The 23,373-nt window shown below is 31.4% G+C and overlaps 1 protein-coding gene across 2 annotated transcripts in view; it reads left to right on the top strand.

The window, feature by feature from the left end:
• The first annotated feature begins 9,597 nt into the window (after positions 1 to 9,597).
• The window catches only part of LOC134715712 (solute carrier family 12 member 2-like), a 53,853-nt gene continuing 40,077 nt past the window's right edge, over positions 9,598 to 23,373 (top strand). The window contains exons 1-4 of one of the 2 annotated variants that reach the window (XM_063578072.1): positions 9,598 to 10,071; positions 11,067 to 11,090; positions 16,442 to 16,561; positions 18,702 to 18,873. In XM_063578072.1, coding sequence (XP_063434142.1) covers positions 9,643 to 10,071; positions 11,067 to 11,090; positions 16,442 to 16,561; positions 18,702 to 18,873 — 745 coding nt within the window. In that variant the 5' untranslated portion in view covers positions 9,598 to 9,642. The remainder of the gene's footprint in view (positions 10,072 to 11,066; positions 11,091 to 16,441; positions 16,562 to 18,701; positions 18,874 to 23,373) is intronic. The other variant, XM_063578073.1, reaches the window with a different exon arrangement.

Here is a 23,373-nt window from a genome sequence, read left to right as displayed (position 1 = left end):
AACAAAAGAGTGTTCCACTAGAGTAAGTAATCGAGGGCGGTTATATTATACTGTATACCAGTAAGTACTACATGTTAGTATTCAGCTAAACACTCAAGAAAATAATATTTTCGACATTTATTCGTTTGTTTGAATTGAGGTATATTTTTTTTAGCAGGGATTGACATAAAAACTAGTAAATTAAAGCACAAATGAAAAATAATATAATTCGACAGGATTTCATAAAGATTATCGGTTGTTTACTTTACGTTCAGTGGAAAGTATTTCATTTATGTTAAGTAATATTATTAATTAACAACAAATAAAACTGATATGTAGGTCCATACTCCAATACATATAGAGGGTCAGTATACATTGGAATCGTGGATCAAAAATTCGGAATGCCCAATTTTGACAAGTGGTGTTCTGTCGGTCGGACTAGACTCGACATAAAATCAAGCTTTCGGTGGCCGAGTGTTGTGACCTGTCCTGGTCAGATTCAGTGGCGGATCTAGAAATTTTCATTAGTGGGTCCACTGACTGCCCAAGAGGGTGCCCGCTCCCGTCACGCTTCAGTGATTCACAATACAACCAACCAAATTTTTTTCTCAAAAGGGGGCAGGGGGGCTGGCCCCTTAATCCGCCTCTGAGTTTTGATCTAGCGTCGTTACACAGTCAGTACATGCTATATAAGGCATGAAGATTGAATATTACAGCTGAATTGTTTATTGAAGAGGGAGGATCTTACAAATTAATGTAGAATGCTTTCGCAAAAATAATTATATGCCCCCCTCTTATATTATAAGGCCGCATGTACCAGTGACAACTCAGATCAACTTTACGACAGATTTTTATTGAAAACAATGTTAAAACCTATGGTTGCGTTGGATTAAAACCGCAAGTTTTATACGTGTGCATGCAGAGGTCTAAATCCTGCACAAACAGCATTTTGAAAAAGACCAAAAAGTACAAGATTGCACACCCTGAAATGCATCACATCTTTACTGATCACTGATTTAATATTGATACAGTCTAGTTCTAAACATAGAGCTTTACTACAAGTATCACATAAACTTAACATGATCTAAGAAAATGAGGCCACGGTCAGATAATTCATACCGGAAATACGTGTACACCTTACAATCTTTCCATACACATAGTTGACCTATTGCTTATAGTTTCTAAGAAAAATACTAAACCAGGAAAATTTAATCTTGACCTATGAATCATGAAAATGAGGTCAAGGTCAGATTTCCCATGCTATACAGACGTGTTCACCTTAAAATTTGTGCTAAATATAGTTTACCTGTTGTGTATAGTAACTTAGAAACAAAATTTACCATAATTTAATATTGACCAATGAACCATGAAAATGAGGTCAAGGTAAGATGATACTGTTAAGATAGACATAAACACCTAACAATCATTACAAACACTAAATGTAATAGACCTTATAGCTTGTAGAATGGGAAAAAAAACACAAAAACACAAAAAAATCATTTTAACCACTGAAAAAATGTGAGGTCAAGATCAGATGACACCTGCTTGCACATGTACACTTAACGACAATTCCATACATGGACTATAACTGACCTATTGATTATGATTTACGGAAAACAGACTAAAACACGTAAAAAATATTACTGAACCGTGAAAATGGAGTCAAGGTCAAATACAATCTGCCAGACAGAAATATACATCGTATAAAATATGTATACGCCAAATATAGTTGATCTATTGCATATATTATAAGAAAAAAGACCAAAACATAAAAACTTAACTATAACCACTAAATGAGGTCAAGGTCAGATGGCACCTGCCAGTTGGAAATTTACATCTTACAATAATTCCATACACTAAATGAAGTAGACCTATTGCTAATAATATCTAATGTATGGACTTGACCACGAAAACTTAACCTTGTTCACTGATACATGGAAAGAAGGCTGAGGTCAGATAAAAAAAAACCATGACTCATCTTACGTACATGAGTGTGTTGCTTAAAAAACATTCATTAACAAGATTAATGTTCTCTTTTGCTTTAACTTGCTTGAAGAAGTTTTATTCTCACATTTACAAGTATATTTTTTTTTAAGCTTATCGTAGTACGAACGTAGGTCTAAAAAAATATTCCCTTGAATTTGACCGTTGTAGGTAATTAATCCTACATTTTATTGCAGTAAAACTATTTCTGGGTCATAAACATATGTCTTGGGTATTTCTAAACACCATTATTTTTTATTTGTGATTTCTATAGAAAATTTTGTAATCTTGAGGTTACATGGTGACTAAACCTTGTGCACACTTAGAATAAGGGGAGAAATTTGATTGGTTAACTTCCGATGATGGTTATTTTCTTATATAAAAGAAAATATGCAATGAAATGTTATGTGAAAATTTTTCTATAGAACTGAACAGAATAAAACTTTACTCATGCCAAGTATTTCTTTATTTGAAACAAAGATAAATTCTGCACAATTTTTTGAAAAGTGCAAATTTAACAAAGACTAATGGGTAAAATCAATGGTGGTATTACACCTATAAAAAAAACCAACAGCCTGTCATTACATCAGTGGTATCATTGTGACTGCCATTGCCACCACCATGCAAAATACCTCTCTTATAGATTTCAATCATAACATCGCCTAACAAAGCATCGTATGCACTCATTGGAACATCATGCCCGCTAGATCCACCCGTCCCGAAAGGTTTACAGACATTATTATGCACAATGAGCAGATTAGATGAATTACCTCTACTTTCAAGTCTATTATATAGATTTTGAATACCACAGGCCGTTGCGCATTGCTCTCATCGCTACCACACAAGGAGCCCCATGTGGATTGCAAGGCATTTGATAACCTTTCTTTTCAATTGAATTAAATTTCTGAACCCCACCAAATGTTGTGGAACCATGAGTTCTATATTCCGTATCGTCTATGGACACATATCAGGGCATACCAATAAAAGGTTTCTTTTTTTGAAAACTTGATTTACCCATGGCATGGGTAAACGATAACTTAAAATCATATATTTTTCCCATATATATATAATTTTGCAAAAACCAATTAACACAGTTTTTTTCTTGTGAAATGATGTCCTTACATTCTAAATTTCGAATGGAGATAGTTCCATTACCATTTTTCAATTGATATGTATAGGTAGGCTCTCCCCTAAATAGCACTAACATTATATCAAATGAAGAAATTGGGTAATTCTGCATTACAAATAGATCAATTGTAAACTAGTCAAAAAGTAAAATTTGCGTGATATTTGGATAGAACTAACTGTAAAGCGTCAAGAAACTCCTACGGCCCAAACAGTCTTAAAAGGGCGTCAGGGCAGTCGTGGATTATAAAGAAACGGAGAAATTTGCTTCAACACATTACCAAAGCAATAAAGAAACGTAATTTGACGCATGCTTTTATATTCCCTTTAGTAAAAGAATGCAAAAACTTAAATATTTTCATAATACTACCGTTGGTGAGTTATGTAACTTTAAAGGGGCACATTAATGAAAGTGAAACAGTTGAATTATAATTCCCTTTATAGCAGCCAGTTTTGCTAAAATTATCAAAAAAGGCTAAGAAAAATCACTGACGAATTATTCACTTGCAAGTGAATAATTCGATCTCTTTGAACCCGTATTCATGTGACCTTCAATTTAATCCCCAATATATATTTAGAGATGGGCTACACATAAATTAAGCGTGTTCGGTTATTATAACGAAAATAATGTCAACATTAAAAGTTAAACAAAGGTAACCACTTGATTGGCTTATTCGGTGCAAAAAAAAAACTCCTTTACAGGTAAAAACAATGATAAACATAATTTTATCTATGATATAAAATCAAACAGACCTAGAAAAATCCAATTGCACGAGTTCACTCTCTTTTTATATTTTTATTTGTGTTTATATCGGGTTGTATTACCGTCGGCAGTCAAACAATAAAAAAACATACATAAACGCGTTGAAGGACGGTTTTTCAAAGTGCAAAAATATAAAATAAAATAGTTATTATTCATTACTGAACTATAGAAACGAATAGTGCATTTCAAATTATTTTTTAGTATTCAAGCTGGCTGAAAAGTACATAATGCACTCTGGATCATTTTTCATTTGACCCTTGTTAGCGTGCTGTATTTCTATATTCGCAAAACTGACTTATGTCGCTTTACAACGAATTTGTATAATCAGGAATTATGTAGAATGCCTGATTTTTCAGGGATTATGTAGAATCACTAAAATCATTAGATTAAAATATAGATTTCCTGAAAATGACCAGTGATTTTGTAAAATCACTGATAATTTTAAGTATTATTCTGCAAGTTCCCTAATATGATTGCAAGAATTGTCAATAATTAAAAGCTCCAAAGATGATGAAACCATTTAATATAGACGAATAACCATTGTTTTCTTGTTCCTTGAAAGTTTTAGTAAACCGTTTTCATTCCTGATCTACTATGTGAATCTTTAGTGATGAGTTTTTCCCATTATATTTTATTCAAGTGTTGAACCTCATTATATCACTAACAAATAAACTCGAAACAGACACAGATGTAGCTTTGGTTTGAGAAAACGTATGCTCAAAAGTTAAGAGGAAAAACAAAATGCAACATATGCATATCTCAAACCAATTCTACTAGTGGTTCCAGGAAAGGGAGATAAAAAAAATAATGACCATTATTCACGAAAAAACTGAAGAAGGATATCGCCTTGCCAATAGCATAGACTCCTGCTCGGATCTTTAATTAAATTAAATCAAATCAAATACTTTTATTGACATATAAATCAAAAACATGATCTGTGACAAACATAACATATATACAAAAATAAATAATAATATAAAAATAGCAGTTACAATAAATCAGTTTGAGGTTCGGATGATTTTCCTTCATTGGTACATTCAGGTGTTTGTGCTGAAAGCTCGATTTCTCTGATTCGATATGGAGGACAAGTTTTTTTAAATGTTGATATTGTGGTAAAAACAGATATGAGTTTGATAGATAGGCCTGTAGAAAAGCAGGGCAAATGTGTAATAGTCGATGCCATCGAAATTTAGTTTGTAAATAAAATGCTTATTTTTTAAAATATTGCATGGGTGTAACATATACATTTATCAAAACGAGTGTACGCATAAAAACAGTTTTAATGACAATTTCATTTTATTTCATATTCTCATCCTAAAAACAATCAGTGCTAAAACAATACGATTAAAAGAATAATCATTATGCCATTTAATACTTTCATAAGAGACTTCCATGATGATCAACCCGCCCTTGTTGGCTCGCTTGATATTATTAATACTGATACAGTGAGTGCCAAAAGGGGCTCACTTGATATTATTACTGATAAAGTCAATATTAATAACAAAACATCAATTATTCTATATGTATTTATCTTATCATTTAATTTTATTGTGCTTATTTCAATATTTTTGTGTCTTTCATATTAATATTATGCCTAACGTATACAATATTAAGGTTATTATATTGATTTATTAACTAACTAAGTACATTATTGTCAAAAATGACTGTTTTAAAAATTAATTGTTTTCTGGCCCCGTTAATGCCCCGTTTTTTCTGTAATGGCCCTGTTTTTCTATAATGGCCCTGTATTAATGGCCAGTTTGTCTATTATAAGCCCAGTTAGGGTTTTTAATAAAGTTAATAAAATTAAGTTGTTAAGAGTATAATACCTTTTGTATTTTATTTAATTTAGTAACCAGCAACCAACATTAAAGAACCATATAAAGGGATCACTGTTCATCCTGTTTGTATTTCCAAGCAGTCAATGTTTATATGTATCACTGGTGACTTTGGTATAGATATCACGAACGGTATCATCTCTCAGTCAAGCACACACAATTGTGTAATCTGAATGAAAACAATTACGTTGTTTTATTAAAATACAGATATTTGACTAATGCCTAAATAAAGTTTAAAGGTCAAAAGTGCACCAATCTTATAGATTTGTATAGAATTATTCCTTTGTGACAGTCCTCCTATAAGTGGTTCCAAAACAACTAACCTATTGTTTGCCACCTATGACGTTCCGGTCAATAAACACAAATTCATCTGAAAAATAAATAATGAAAAGATTGTTAAAATAAATAAATAATTTTCGATTCAGTTTAAAAGAAATATCTCTCATTGATTCAGTCACTACATATTTAGCAGTGTAAAGTCTTATGAAATTAATCCAACGGACCGATATTGAAAAGGTTTACTCGTCAATGGGCCATTAACATACAAACTCGAGATAGTACACATGTTGATTTTGGTAATGGCTTGAAACAGTTATTATTTTAACAATCAACATAGTTTTTCCTTGAAAATATATTTGGCGATGCCTTTTACAGAGTTCATTTTTTAATAGTTGTTGCTTTAACCTCGCAAACGCCTTCGTGGATATCTTTTTTTTTTTAAAGTTCGAATTTTAACATTTGCCGTAATAGTTACATGAATAAACCACTACGGTTAAAGTTTTTAAAAAAAATACTGAGATATATTAATTACAGTGGTCAACTTACTAAAATTTATGAGAATTTGGCAGGAGCTTTTTATGATTAAGAAAAATATTATGAATTTGGGAAATTAAGGGGAAAAAAAAACGTATATTGAATAGAAATAGTTTTGTTACATATAACTCCTTTGTTTATTCATTTATCAGAGGCAAATTAAATAAGGACAGGCCCAACTCCCTTTGTGCGGAAAAAAATGATTATATATGGATTTACTGAAGCATGAATGGATAGGGCCCATCTTAGGCAGTCAGTCAGTCCGGCGGACCCCACATATGAAAATATCTGGATTCGCCACTGTTTTTCACTGCTATCATAATAAAAACAATTCATTATGCTTTATATTATGAAATATCGCCCCGAAATTGTTTAAATCTTTACACAATTGTTTATAACCGTTATACTCATGTATGCATACCAGAGTACAGATATAATTTGAAATTACCGCCAAATTTTTTTGTTTCCATTTATGGAAGGTTAAAATGAAGTCTTTGAACTTTAGATATACATAACATGGTTACTTAAATTTGATCCGTCCCATTAGGTGAAACACATTAAAAAAAACAGACCTTAATTTTACACTTTCAATGTAGTGTTCCCGCTTCACTATACTGTTTAACATAATTTTTTAGAAAATAAATATTTGAATTTGGTGTCTACCACAATTCTAGTCAGTCTTTACAGAAGTCAATCCACTGTGAAGTTCACAACCCGTATATCCATAATTCTCTATAGTAACGCATATTTTAAAATTAAAGGCTTTTTCGTTTATGAATGGATCCCCATAATACATAAGACCGATTAAATGAAAGTTTCGGACGCTCAGTTTGAAATTTTAAATGTTTATGAAAATTTATAAACATATTAAAATAAGGTGTTAGTGGTAAAAAAAAAGAAAAAAAGAATTAAGGCAATACATTCTTAGATTTTTGTTGTGTTTTTTTTTTATTTGATTGTAGTATGATTGTAACTCGCGACTACAAGAGACCAAAATAGCACAGAAATTAACAACTATAGGTTACCGTACGGTCTTCAACAATGAGCAAAGATCATACCGCATAGTCAGCTATAAAAGGCCCCGAAATGACAATGTAAAACACGTACGTTTAAAAGTAATTACCAATTCATTCAGTCTTATCGGCCTGTAGTCCTTTTCAGACTTAAAAATTTTACCCCGCCGGCAAAGGAGTGGATCCGACTGAATGCTGATAATATTTGAGACTACCATGTGTTTTAGCTGGGACTATTATACTAGTGTAATAATTGTTCCAGGTTATAATAGTCACAAGCTATAGTAGTCTCAAGTATTTGTACATTAAATGATCTATATATGCTTTCGTGTTTCCTAAAACAATGTTTTACTATACACTGAGAGCTTTAAGTCAATAAATATCGACAACCAATGTAAGATTGCATATTTTGATATTGATTCACTTATAGGGTCTTTGCATCGGAACTAAACACATTTATATTTAAAAGAAAACAGTTGTTGGCATGACACGGGTTATGTTCTTCTCATATATTTTATGATACTAGTAGTATGATACAAAACCCCTAACTGGAGGGATTGTGCCTGACATTCATATGATGAAGAAATAATCTTTCGATAAGTTTAATTGGGGTCTGGAGCTGGCATGTCAGTTAACTGCAAGTAGTCTGTTGTTATTTATGTATTATTGTCATTTTATTTATTTTCTTTTGTTTCATCTTCTGACATCGGACTCGCACTTCTCTTGGACTGAATTTTAATGTGCGTATTGTTATGCGTTTACTTTTCTACATTGGCTAGAGGTATAGGGGAGGGTTGAGATCTCAGAAACATGTTTAACCCCGCCGCAATTTTGCGCCTGTCCTAAGTCAGGAGCCTCTGGCCTTTGTTAGTCTTGTATGCTTTTTAATTTTAGTTTCTTGTGTATAATTTGGAGTTTAGAATGACGTCCATTATCACTGTACTAGGACACATATTCTTTAAGGGACCAGCTGAAGGACGCCTACGGGTACGGGAGTTTCTCGCTACATTGAAGACCCATTGGTGGCCTTTGGATGTTATCTGCTCTATGGTCGGGTTGTTGTCGCTTTGGCACATTCCCCATTTTCTTTCTTAATTTTATTGAAAAATTCATAAAACAAACAGAAATCACAGGCACTTGTATTTTAGTGATAAAATTACGGAGCACAACATTTAGTGATATATATTACTACATATATACCATTGTTTTGTTTTTATTTATTTTTTATTGAATCAATTATCACTGAAATTCAGCGGCGACTGTGTCTATATCAAATACAATACTGAAATATCAAAGACATATGAATACATAATAAATTAGTATATATGTCTCAGGAAATATGTATCAGAGACATTATACATCATTGTATTATATGTCTCTGTGTGTATTACTGATTATTATAATACACGAGATAATATATGAGACTATCCTAGCAAGAGTGTCATCATAGGCTTCCCCGTACAAATTCCTCTTAGCATATTTACTTTCCAAATAAAGAAATAATTCCGCACCTATGGCCAAAGGTAAATCATACTTAGGCCGTAGTTTTTTTATTTTTAGTTTTACGAACCCTCCTACCCTATTTTTTGCCAAATAGGGAAAAAAATAAAATTAAAAATGTTGATTTTTTTTCTCCTCCGACCCAGTGTTTTTCATGCAAAAAAAATAATTTAGTTCATAACTGCATGAAAGAATCTAAATTTATGCTCTTGGTGATTTAGTAAGTTGTTGCACATTGATTTTCAATTCAAACCTTGTCAAGAAAAAGAAAATAGTTTTTACACTAGTAGAAAATCTCCTGGTGAAATAAAAAAAATAAATTTTGATATTGACGGTTGGTATTAAAAAAAAATCAGCAGCAGCAGTTTTTTTTTGCTTTTTTTTTCGTCCTCCTACCCATTGGTTTTTTCAAAAAATTTCGTAAAACTAAAAATATAATAACTATGGCCTTAGTAACAAATTTCCGGTCAAACCAGATTAATCCTCTCCTTCTCTTTGCATTGCGCAATAATCGAAACACGTGCTGCTGTTTACATTTTTTTTGATTGACCAATCAGAAAAGAGTATAGATTATTCGGAAAATGGCGGTCTTGACGGAAGCATGACAGAAGTGTTTGTGTAGTGAAAAATGACTGAGATGAAAGTTAACGGCTCACTTGGAGCCGGTGAACCGTCAGATACTTTAGACTTTAGACTCACGGAAGGTAACATGAAAAAGGTACCATCATCATCTCGATTTCAAGTGGCTAGGGTTGATTTTGCGGAACCTGTAGACAAAGAAGCTGAATCGGATGCAGAAGACACCATTGATAGAGAGAATGAAAATAGAGGAGACCGTTATCAACGCCAGGATTCTCACAGGGATTCTATAAATGTGTATATTGATACGATAAGTCCAACTGCTACATATCAATCTGTCAATGCAAATACTAATCATAAAACTTTTGGAAAATACACAACAGAAGCTCTGCCACATGTGGATCATTACAGAAATTTACTTTCTGCTACAAATGCACTCAAAAGCAGACCAACCCTTGCAGAGCTACATGAAGAAAAGGTATGGTAAATTTTACATGTCGAAATAATATACAATTTTTATACACATATAATTTATGTATAATTAGCTTGTATCCTATTCCAAATATAAACTTACTATGGATATATTAATATTTTATAAAATGGGTACCCGGTGGTTCAAGGAAAGTTTAAATAGAATTAAAGCATTGTACATGTATGTGAAAAGAAAACTTTTTTGGGTCATTTCATTTGATTATTTACAAAATAGAATATTAATTTATAAATGTTTTAAGATTTTTATAGCTAAGATGACATGTATGATGTTGACAGGTACTTGTATTAAATTTAATTATTTGTTGAACATTGTATGTATCACATGTCAACAAAGTTCATGGAATTATCTGACAAAACTAAACTAAAATTTTAAGGTACATGTACTATTTGATTGAATAAATGAGAGTAAGAAAATTCTAAATATGAGAAAGTAAAAAAAATTATCAGCATCTTATTGAGATTTTGAAATTTGCATATTAAAAAAGATAAACATGATAAAGCAGTGGTGATATACATGTATATATATCCATGATTTGGATAATGATCTGCCTGAGGTTGAAAAGGGGCTGGTGTAACAATTTTCGATGATTTTATGATTTCGGTATAAGGTTTATATTTCTTTATTTTATTATTCCTGTCAATCTTAATATTAAAAAAGTGTTTTGTTGAAGATGACATGTTTGATATACAACCTACAATTTGATGGATATGTGTTCATGTAAAGTAGTATACATGTTCAATAAATTATTTTACTTTAGCGCCTTTAGCCGTCATACATGTAGGCTGACACCACATTAAATACTTACCAATCAATCACTGTACTTTAAAATGTATAAATTGCACATTATTTGCATATACTGCACATGTACAAAATGTATATGATTCGTTTAAAAAGTAATAAGCATGCATTTATTTGTGTATTATGTTTGTTTTTTTAGAGTTTCAGATCAACTTTTCAGGTTTGTTTTGTTTGTTTTATAGGGTTTTAATAGATCAGCATTTCAGGTTTGTTTAATTTCTTTAGCTCACTTGGCCTTTCAACAGATCATTGGTGAGCTCTCTTATAACACTTATCAACCTTTTGTTCTTTCTGTTGTACACTACTTTCAGGGACATTCAAACGTTTGTTTTATACATGTATCTTTGTCATGTTTGTTTGACTGCAAGTTTATTTTCTCAGAAACTTAAATGGCACTTGTATGATAACATAATTATAGTATCAAAAATGTTTCGGTATTATATAAGACTTGAAAGCTAAAGTTAATTGAAGTCTGAAGTCCTATTGACACTACCTTTTAAATCGTTTCAATGAATTTGCCATTAAATAGAAAATTTTAAAGAATTGTTAGGGAAACCAAATCAGCCATAAAAGGAAATAATAGATTGCTTAATGCTATTTCTGTTATTTGTTTATTCGTTGTGTATTGCTACATGTATGTTGAATAATGGTGATAGAAATGAAACAAGATGTACTATTGTACAGGAAGTTAGAGGTAGCGGTTAAAAAGAAATACATATATTTACATTTACATAGAATTCAATTTTTCTCTGAAAAATAAATAAATTAGGTCTTAACAACCATATTATGCATATGAAAAATAAATTCACATTTAATGAAGGTACATACATGTATATATATATACAAACTTTCCAGATTGAATCTCTAAAAAACAAAGAAAAGAATATACAGCAACATCCTTTGAAAATTTCCTTTTAAATGGTATCAGTTCACATATTTAGAAATTTTTACTCTCTGAAGCCAACTTTATCTGTCAGTGTCATGATTTGTCCATCGGTACAATGTATTGCTGTCCATGCTAGCTACATGTATTTTCCTGTTTCTATGTGGCTCACACAAATTCGCTCTAATAATACATTGTACATGTGTTATGCAAATATATTGAAAATGTAAAGCATGGATCAGAAATTCTGATGTTCATCTACTGCCTTTGTTCTTTACAATATGTATAACGCATGAACATATATATGTAAGACAGCTTTTATGATATCTACATTGTACATGTATGAACAACATTACAGTGGTCGACTGAACTACATGTACATCGCTCATGTACAAAAATGAGTGGACAATTTAACAGTACTATTTACCGTAGTACATGTATATATTTGTATGTTTGTATTTATCTCATGAGTCATGTGAGTAATGTAAATTCATATTTGACTAGGGGGACACATTCAGAATGAAGAACACATTAAGTACAGAAAAAAATGAAGTACAAAATGTATATTACCTTCCAGAGTTGTCCAGAGAATTTTATTGGACAAACAGGCCAAATTATTAGTAAGCAAATGACAGTACAAAGTAGCCAAATTAAGTTCCAAGTACAAGACACATCTTTCCACTTGTATGATTCACAGGAACAAATCATCCATTTTTCTTTTGCTGTCCCATTCTATCGATATATCTGAGTCCTGACAAAAGAACCAAATACAGAAGAATACAAAAGTCATGCATAACCTCTGCTAATGTTGCAAGCGACTGTTTATACCATGAACACCTGTATCTGTGAAACATCAAAATTAGTAGGAGACCATGGTAAATGGTTTTAAAAGTATTAATATGATGTTTAAATCCATCAAATGTAATTATGCATATTGGTTAAAAACAAGATTTTCATGCATTCTGTCTATCTAGTATGCCGGGTGCCGGTGGCAAATTTATTACATATGAAATTTTTCGTTTTATTTATACTTATAAAAATATACATTTGTACATGTAGTATTACAGCTGTGAAAGCTCATGGATAGGTAAGACAATTCAGGCTGAAATATAAATCTGTGAATAGTAGCATTGAAGCTAGGCATCAAGTATGACCAAAAGGGCTTTATTGCATTGGTTGTATCTAATTTACACCAATGCAAGAGAATTATGTTAATGGATTAATTATCATTGATTTCTATAATTTAGGATGGGGGGTCTGTTATTTGACACCATGCAAAGAAGAAATTTGATACATGCAGGATATTTGCATCGATTATAAATAAGTGTAAATAGCTAAAATAAGTCAAAAGATTAACTATTAATCCTATAATCTTAATCTCATGGGGTAACATATGTAATGTAAGTAATTAACTTATCAGAATCTTTTACTATGTTTCATTATTGAAACCAGTCAGAAGAATTCCCATATGGAAATTAAATTAATTAGGTAGGAATTTCTGGCTGTGTCACTGTTTGAATGAGGATGTTTTGAATATTCTATTCTATATAAAGATGCCACCCTTGAAGACTTTTCCATTGATAATTGCTGTTCACCTCCATGAGAGTGCTATTTATTGTAATGTTTACTCTTGATAGAATGTAAATCTAATACACTGCTTTTCGGTCAATAGGCATTGCTACAAGAGAGATAACACTGTAGAGGTAGCTGTTGCAATAGTGTTTATAGAATTTATTTTCAGTTTGTTTTTTAAATTTTATAGTTCACACATGTAGGTATTGCTGGGGTTAATACAATATAGAAATGGCCTTGTAGTAAAGTGCAAAAGTACAAGTTTATAATGTTAGATATTGTTATTAAAATTGAGATGTTAATGTATCGTGCAAATACTTCATGCAAATACTTTTGTTCAAAACATTATTAAACACATACATCACATATCTGCACAGTATTTGACAGTGCAATACACAGTTAATCCTTTGATCTACTGTCACAAAATATTTAAACATTGAAAATTCTTTTTTTTTAAATAATGTTTCCTGTTGTGTTCATTAAATAATGATGTAATTTTTGAAAAATTTTAAGCATTCTGACTGACTGTACTGAAACACCTTAAGTTTACTACCACTGCTAATTATATTACAGTATGTACAGTCATCAATTAAAACACTATGACTCAAGAACTAAGAAATGCTCATGGTAATGAATTGAGGGGAAAATAACTGATTTAGGGATGACTTCTGTTGTTAATGTTAAGGTTGTAGAACTTTTTACAAGTGGGTAAGAATGCACAGTCTTTGATGATGATGACGATGATGAATGATTTCTAATTAAGTACAGTACTAGTTAACAACTACTACATGCTCTAAATACAACACAGTTCTTACCTACCTCAAAAATGTAAATTGATTATTAGTTACGTTCAGTTTTATATAGTTCCAATTAAGTATATAGTACCTGCGTACTGTTTACTGTTGCCAGAATACACAGTTTGACTACAACACGGTTCTTTATTATCATGTTTACATATATATATTTTACTAGTAAGAGACAGTCATGACAGTTATGAGTTCATCATCATCCTCTATCCTTGTTTCAGCAGACCTATCTAACTTGGATGAAATGAATTTTAAATTTGAATAAACTTAAAAAAATCACAGTATTTGATTTTGATGAAAACCCATATCCCCATGTTAGTCTTTTAGCTGTCTAAGAATACAAGCAGACCTCTTTTGTTAGAGGGACAAACAAGATGAAGGATGTGATATTGTGATTCAAGCATGCTGATTTATAATAATAAGAAGTGTGTGATTGGTTCAAACAATTTCTAGTCAAGCTAAAGAGTTTTAAATGCATTGCAGCTTGAATTGTAGGAGCAAAAGGAGAGAGTATTTTGCTCAGTTAGAATAATGCATGTGAATGGGGTGACTGGTTTTTAAAAGGAATATTACGATGCATCGAGATCTACATGAATAGCAATATTTATAACTGACTTTCTCAGGATGTTGTTTTGGTACAAAGACATATTCACTTCACTCATTATTTTTATCATATATCTTCTATAGTCTTTTTTTTGGATACATACACATATAAATTTATTCAACATGTCATTTACCTAAAACTGTATCTGCAATGCTTAGTACTCTGGTCAAGATGTTTTTCCTTCAAATCAAAATTTTGTATTCATATGGTTAGGTTAAAACAATAAACAAGCACAGATCACTTCAGGGTGTTTTTTTTTTTGGTGTGTGTTAGCAATTTTTTTAATTTTTGTTATGAACATGCAGTGTCACTCTGTGGATATTAATTTTCATCTTTATCATGAAATCTACATTGATAAACAAACGGTTCTTTATTTTTCTTTTGAATATATTAAAAAAAAATATACTTGTCCCTTATATGTATTACTTGAATATATTTAGTAAAATATGATAAATCTATGAGGTAGTCCATCATATTTGGTTAGAATATTTTAAGATATTTATAAGTTAAAGGAAGTTTGATGGTCTGCCACACAATTGATCTTAATAGTACTTGTGGTTTGTTCCTAGACCTTTTGTCTTTTATTATAAAAATAGATGACCCACCGCATGATTATTCACATTGTATTTGTTGTGGTTAAATAATAATGTACTATGTATGTGTGTTTATGGGACAAATTGCATTTTAATGTTGAAGGTCAAGGAAAAGTCACATGTTTAATTTGTGGCATGGTAATTAGTCAGCATTTGGAAATTTAAACACGCCCAAATGATCATGATAAAATGTTAAATACATGTGTACAACAATATTAAACTCTTCTCTCTTCTATTAATCTATTTAAGGTCGATAAGGACAATTTACAATTTTTAGAATTTGCTTTGAAGACAACAAATCTACACCATGTGTAAAAAATGAATAATAACATATAATTCAGAGAAAAGTTTGAATTTATAAAAGTTTGAAGCTGGTTTAGAATAGGGTTTGATTATGCCCTAGGGAGTTGGGAAGACCCCTATAGATTGTAGGGTTGTTAATAAGGTCAAGGTCACATCAACTGTTGATGAACTGAAATTTATCCTTTGAAAAAAAAATTTGTTTCTAGTTGCTATATTTTAAACCATATATCCAACTTGAACAAGACTTTGGTTGAATTGCCTCATAAGATAATGGAAAATGATATAAATTGAGGTCACTAGGTCTAAGGGCAGTCGGAAGAAAAAAAAATAAGAATAAAATCAAAATCAAAATTAAACAAATAAAAGCTCTCAACTCAATGCTATAGTTTTCATTATTTCTATTCATTATCCTATGAACTTCACAATTTAGCAAAGTTAATGGAAAGACATTTTAAATCTGTTTGTGTATGATCCAAATTTCAATTTATATCAAGGAAAATTGTAATCTCATGGTTTTAACAAATTTTGCTTTTCCAGCCTTATGAACATTTTATTTGTGTAAATATTTAAAGTTGTGGTTAAACCTTACATCATGACCCTAAAATTGTTCAACCAGACATCCACTATCAATAAGGAACTTTATGTTATTACCGATGTTTCTTTGTAGGTAGATACATAGTATGCTGCACCAATAAATTTGTTTATATTTAAACTATAATCAAGGTATTGTTGTAAAGACCAGAAATAAACAGAAATGCAGATACAATTTCATTAGTTTTGTATGTCTATGTTTTAGGATGAATTAGAATCTAAAGGAAAACCAAGTGAGCCATTATTAAGTAATGCTGTAACAGTAGAAGACGGAAAGCCTTCAGGTCCTACAGCTGTTAAATTTGGTTGGATCAAAGGTGTTCTGGTAGGTAGTTACATGTATATCTAGTTAACATGTATTGGAGTCTATGTCTAGAATTAGATGGTTTATTGTATTAAGATTAAGAACAGTGCTGGGATATGGTTCAGTCTTCATGCTTTAATTTAGTTGAAGGCTTGTAAAATTGCTTTCAGGCCTGTAAAAATCATCTTGACAAGTCAACAGAATTTTTCTAAAAAAAATCCAAAAGACCTGTCGATTTAAAAGGTATCTTAAAGACATCTTGGGTTTCATCATTAATTTTTCATCATGAAACCTTATTAATTCTGTGAACTATAAAAAAAGAAGATGTGGTATGATTGCCAATGAGACAACTATCCACAAAAGACCAAAATGACACAAACATTAACAACTTAAATGTTACTGAGATGAGTGTTTGTATCAGTTAAGAGAAATAAACAGTATGGGTTAAAACTTGTATACCTTCCTCCCCTTTTTGACCATTCTTGCAAATGTACTTAAATTGCAAGTATACAACAGCAATGTCACATAATCAAATCATCTAGTTTGTTATACATGTACGTTGTAATTGAAGTTGTATCTGATAACTGTTATTAAAAGAAATCTACATTAACCTCTATGAAGCTCTCGGTGGATTTGACTTTCAAAGTTAATATTAATATGTATTTACGTCACAGGATTAGCTATGATACGGTTGTAAGGGTAACCAAAAGAATCATGTTCAACATCCCGTTAAATGAACACATACGTCTTGTGCTTATGGGTCATTAAAATATACTGCAAAAAAAAATCATTTTATACCAACTAATCATGGTTTTTCTGACAGGTTGTTATTGAACATCGATCTATATGATACTTTGTAGAACATTCACTCGCTGTTTAAAATCAAATAAGTCTTAGTATTATGTAATCTGTTAAGGAATTAGTTCAGATAAAGTGCAGCTATTTCAATATATTCTATTGTGTTGATTTAAAGATATATTTAAGTCCCCAGCGGAAATGAAATTTTAATGTTATATATGTTATAAAGTTGATGATACATCATATGATATAACTTTAGGAAGAATTTTTCCATTAGGTTTCAGGTAAATTAGTCTCGTGTGATTTGTGAGTAATGAGGTGAAAAGTACACCTGCTATTTTTGTCAACACTATTATCAATAATAACAAAGTACCTACTTCGATAGACAAATCACCATGACTTCTGAAAAAAAAATCAAATTAAAAAAATTAGCATGATTATGATATATTGTTCTAGTAGTCCCCAAATGATTGTGGTAAAAAAACATATATATATTAAATAATTGATTGTCCTTAAAAGCTAGTTTAATTTTTTTCACGTTTAGTTTTGCCCATTATTTTTAAAATCTTTTGTGAAAAGATTGAGCCGTGTTTTAATATTTAGTTTAAAATTTTCCCATGAAACAAACATTGTTCGAAATATAAAAATCTAGGTAAATAAGTTATAGGTTCTATGTAATTTACAAAGTAATAGAACCCACTGGTCACGTTGGTAAATTGATCGAGGTATGTTCTCTTTTAAAAATAAGACCAGATGACCTCATCTGTCGACCTAATGAAAATAGACTTTATAGGGAAAGAAATCGAAGGGACACAAAATATCAATTCAAAGAGAACACCCCACAGTTCAAAACAATTCTTTACTAATTATAAACAACTATTTTGAATTGAATTTTGAATTAATTATTCAAATGATATTCTCAATTAGATTTTTTGTAAGTAGTCTTCATATATAGCTCTATTTTGACCATTTTCATCTGTTTTCAAAATAATTAAGCAACCACTACTTAACTTTGAGACTTAATTTGACCTTATCAACTACGTCACAGTGTATCAGGATGAGTTATTATGACATCACATTGGGGGAGATTTTATTCAGCATACATTCATCAAGCGAAAAAACTGTCTAAGGAATGGGAGAACCTATAGTATCTGCCCCCCGACACAATTTGTAGCTGTTTAACTAATTCCATGTAATCACTCACCTTAAAAGTTGAGATTGTGGCTCACATATGATATTTTACTATACATGTATCAATATGTGGAGATCCTGAGAACTTGTACCCCATTCAGTACAATGAGAGTTTATTAATATTCATCATCCTCATCTTTTTGAGCCTACATGTTTATTTTTTCTATTGCAGGTACGATGTCTTCTAAACATTTGGGGAGTGATGTTATTTTTAAGATTGTCATGGGTCGTAGGTCAAGCAGGCACTGGACTGACCTCTGTTATTATTTTACTTTCTGTGGTTGTGACTTTAATAACATCCGTCTCAATGTCAGCTATTTGTACAAATGGAGAAGTAAAGGGAGGTAAGTATTTCTCTTTAGAATAGGAACGTGCATACAAATCCGATAAAAAATCTTTAGACAGTTATTTGAATAAAATTATGAATACTGTTGATATTCGAATATCTCATTTAGAAAACAATTCTGAAATTAATAATAGGAACCATGATATTCCCATTTCTAGAATAAAAAACAAACTCAAGGTACTCGCAGAGCGGTTTGTGTTCGTACCGGCAGACAAGGCAGCAAATAATGTAGTGGTGGTGTGACGCATATACTACACGAAAGTTCTTCAAAACGAAATAATAAATTCCTCTACATTCAGGTCAGTGCGCACCACAGAGAGTCAAATCGTTAACAAGCATACCACTGCCACTGCCCAGCTTAAAGCATCTTCCGAACATTTGAAAGTCCCTACCATGTACTGGTTAACGAAATTACACAAAAAAACATTTAAATTCCGTTTCATCTCCGCTTCGAGTAAGTGTTCTACTACTAATCTATCAGTGCTTCTAACCACCTCCCTTACTACTATCAAAGAACTGGTTATTAACTTTTGTAATAAAGCTTATGAAAATAATGGTATTAATTATTTTTGGAGTGTTAAAAATTCTTTAGAGGTTTTAGATAAAATACATGCTTTCAATGGTCCTTACAATTCTGTTGACAGTTATGATTTTTCTACTCTGTACACTACACTTCCACACAATCTTATAAAGAAAAAGTTTTTGTATTTGATAAAATGGTCTTTCGAAAAATCTCATTGTAATTTTATTTGCTGTAACTCGTTTAAGGCCTTTTTCTGTAACGAAAAAGGAAAGTATGCTAGATACACTTACTGGAAATGTGAGGATATGATTGAAGCTTTAAACTTTCTGCTTGATAACATTTATGTACGTTTCGGCGATAAAGTGTATCGTCAGGTAGTAGGTATTCCTATGGGCACCAACTGTGCCCCTTTAATAGCAGATTTATTTCTATATTGCTATGAATCTCAGTTTATGACCAAACTCAGTAAAGACCCATCATTGTTACATTTGGTTGATACATTCAAAAATACCTACCGTTATCTTGATGATATTTTTTCGTTGAATAATCCAGAGTTCTCTAAATATACTTCAGAAATTTACCCAAACGAACTTACTTTAACTAAATCTAACATAAACAGCAGCAGTTGTCCTTTTTTAGATTTAGACATTTCAATTTCAAACGGGAAACTTCACACTAAAATTTACGACAAAAGAGACGATTTTTCATTTCCTATTGTTAATTTTCCTTTTTTAGACGGCGATGTGCCTTTGACTCCATCATACGGTGTTTATATATCGCAACTCGTTCGGTTTGCCCGTGTGTGTTCTGATGTCATAGATTTTAACGAACGTAATCAATGCATCACTGGTAAATTGTTGTGTCAGGGATTTCGATACCATAAATTACTTAAAACTTTTACTAAATTCTTTCATAGATACAAAGATTTGAATAGTAAATTTGGCTATACCTGTAGAAAGCTTATTAAAAATGGTATTTCTCATCCTAAATTTTATGGTAATATTGTACTTAAAGCGAGGAAATCACTATGTGATCCTTGTAAACTCATCGAACCTTTGAACAAACTTATAAGTAAGGGGTATCGTACCAATATTGTAATTAGATCTCTGAATATAGTTCACATTGGCACTTATATTGATTTTGTCATTAGCAAATTAAAACATAACTAAATTTCATTATCTTTTGAGGCGAGATGTATAGGGGACACAGCCACGTTAACTTTTATTTCTATAGAAGTCGCTCTTCACTATACTACTACCTGTCGATACATTTATTTTTGGCATTGCACAAGTCATGTCTTCTTTGACTATTAATGACGTTAAAATACTAAATCCCTGTGATGTGTTTTAGTCGATTTTAGTCTCTGATGCATGATTTTTTACTATTGATTGGTTTTGGCTTTTAACTAGCTGTCAGTAACTGCGAGTACTCTCAAATCGTATGTTCTTGTTAATTCGACCTGTTGATACTGTTTATAATGCTTTTTTGTCATTTTTTATTTATATGGATCTTGGCTGTATACCAGCTTTGATTATTTGTAATATCTTCAATTTTTCACTTATTCTTACAACATTTGTATAAACTTCAAGATTATAAAAAAACGTTTTTTTTCTAAAGTGAACATTGATTGGTTAAATATTTCTCAGTGTGTTTGAATTTATTTGATAGCCTTTTGGTCATGACTGTTTGTCTCTAATATTTAATTAACTGTGCATTTGTATTCAGATATCGCAGATCAAATTTATTCGTTCTTTGTGTAATCATACGTTTTTTGATTGAGTTAAGTCTGCTAATTGATATTTTATCGTATGTTTTTATATGTTGTGATGTTATGCTATTGTTTCAGAAAAAGGGAGAAGGTTTGGGCCCATTAAAACGTTTAATCCCGCTGCAAATGTTTGCACCTGTCCTAAGTCAGGAATCTGATGTACAGTAGTTGTCGTTTGTTTATGTAATATATACGTGTTTCTCGTTTCTCGTTTTGTTTATATAGATTAGACCGTTGGTTTTCCCGTTTGAATGGTTTTACACTAGTAATTTTGGGGCCCTTTATAGCTTGTTGTTCGGTGTGAGCCAAGGCTCCGTGTTGAAGGCCGTACTTTAAGTATGGAGAGTTGTCTCATTGGCACTCACACCACATCTTCCTATATCTATGTATCAATTGATGGATATATGAAAAATAACACCATATATATATATATATATACTTTACTAGAGACAGACATGTGTTAAATCAGATTTTATATGGAGTTCTTGGAAGTTTTTTCCCCTGGTGGTCAATGATGAAAATATGCTGCTTCTCACTTTTATTTCTATTGTGAAATACAAAAGTTGTGTCTGTCCTTTGTAAAATTGTGGTGGTCAGCATCTTCAAACCTCCATCAACCTTAAAATACCAGATAGAATATTTTTCTTTCAAAAATACCAAACTCTTAAGTAAAATTCAAAACAGAAAGGCCCTTATCAAGAAGATATACCAAACTCCAAGTAAATATAATACTCACATTTCATAAGTTATACTACAGTTGATAGGACAAGTCACGTGGAATTTCCTGTCAACCACTGTTTCGTAAGCATCAATAGTTTGCGCAAACAACGCTTTACAACAGCTCAGGATTCAGGGAAATTGACGGGAAAAATATTTTCATAATTCCCTTATCAAGAAGATATACCAAACCCCAAGTAAAATACAAAACGGAAAGTCCCTTATCAAGAAGATATACCAAACTCCAAGTAAAATTCAAAACGGAAAGTCCCTTATAGACAAGACGATATATGCTGTATTTTTCAATAAGAGGATTTAACCTTATTTATCTACCATCCTTATACATGTATACGATTATTCTAATATAAAGTAGAATTTCTGGCTTCTTGTGTGATTTACCAGTAAATGTTTTTAAGTTACAAGTTATCTGTAGCTATTTGAATTCATTAATGGAATGACAGTTGAAGAGTCCCTTCGGAAATCATCTTAGCAATTGACATGTCTACAGAGACAATTAACCCTCCTTATATGTTATGTAAATCAATTATTGGGCTACAACAGCACATTTAACATTGCATAATCCTGTAATGAAGTAGAATAATCAGGAAATACATAATTTGTAACCATGATATCATTACGCAGCTCAATATCATGTACATTATGACATTCATAAGAATTCTTAAATGGTCACTATAGTATAGGCCTAAATTACTTACATAGGTATTATTCATGAAACTGATTTCTTTCCTGAGTGTATATCTGGCCTATTTATCAGCATTTTGTGTTTGCATAAAATATTATTGATATGATTTTCTGTTTAGTGTTATATGAATATTGAATTATTCACAACACTAGGGTTTTTCTACCCCTGAAATAGATTGCCTAAAAGCCATTTGTGTTGCAACTCTTTAGAATTTTTGTTTTTAAATGCATTTTAACATTTGATTTGGTCTTCCAACTTATTTTGTTTCAGTTCCACTGATGAGTTAACGTTGATAAAAACATGCATCAGGTGTACCAAATTATCTGCTTGGTACCTTTAATGAGTTTATAAATAAACATTTGGTTGCCATGACACTCAGGTGCCTACTCTATGATATACAAATGTACCATAGTTTAGGTCCAGAATTTGGTTGGGATATTGGACTAATTTTCTCTGTTCTATTGTAGGAGGTGCTTACTTTATGATATCCCGTAGTTTAGGTCAGAATTTGGTGGTGCTATTGGACTGATTTTCTCTGTTCTGTTGTAGGAGGTGCTTATTTATGATATCCTATAGTTTAGGTCAGAATTTTGTGGTGCTATTGGACTGATTTTCTCTACTTTATTGTAGGAGGTACTAACTTTATGACATATCGTAGTTAAGGTCCATAATTTGGTGGTGCTATTGGACTGATTTTCTCTGTTCTATTGTAGGAGGTGCTTACTTTATGATATCCCGTAGTTTAGGTCCATAATTTGGTGGTGCTATTGGACTGATTTTCTCTGTT

The sequence above is a fragment of the Mytilus trossulus genome, chromosome 4, assembly GCF_036588685.1.
Source record: "Mytilus trossulus isolate FHL-02 chromosome 4, PNRI_Mtr1.1.1.hap1, whole genome shotgun sequence".
Lineage (NCBI taxonomy): Eukaryota > Metazoa > Mollusca > Bivalvia > Mytilida > Mytilidae > Mytilus > Mytilus trossulus.
This window is presented reverse-complemented; position numbering and strand designations above follow the sequence as displayed.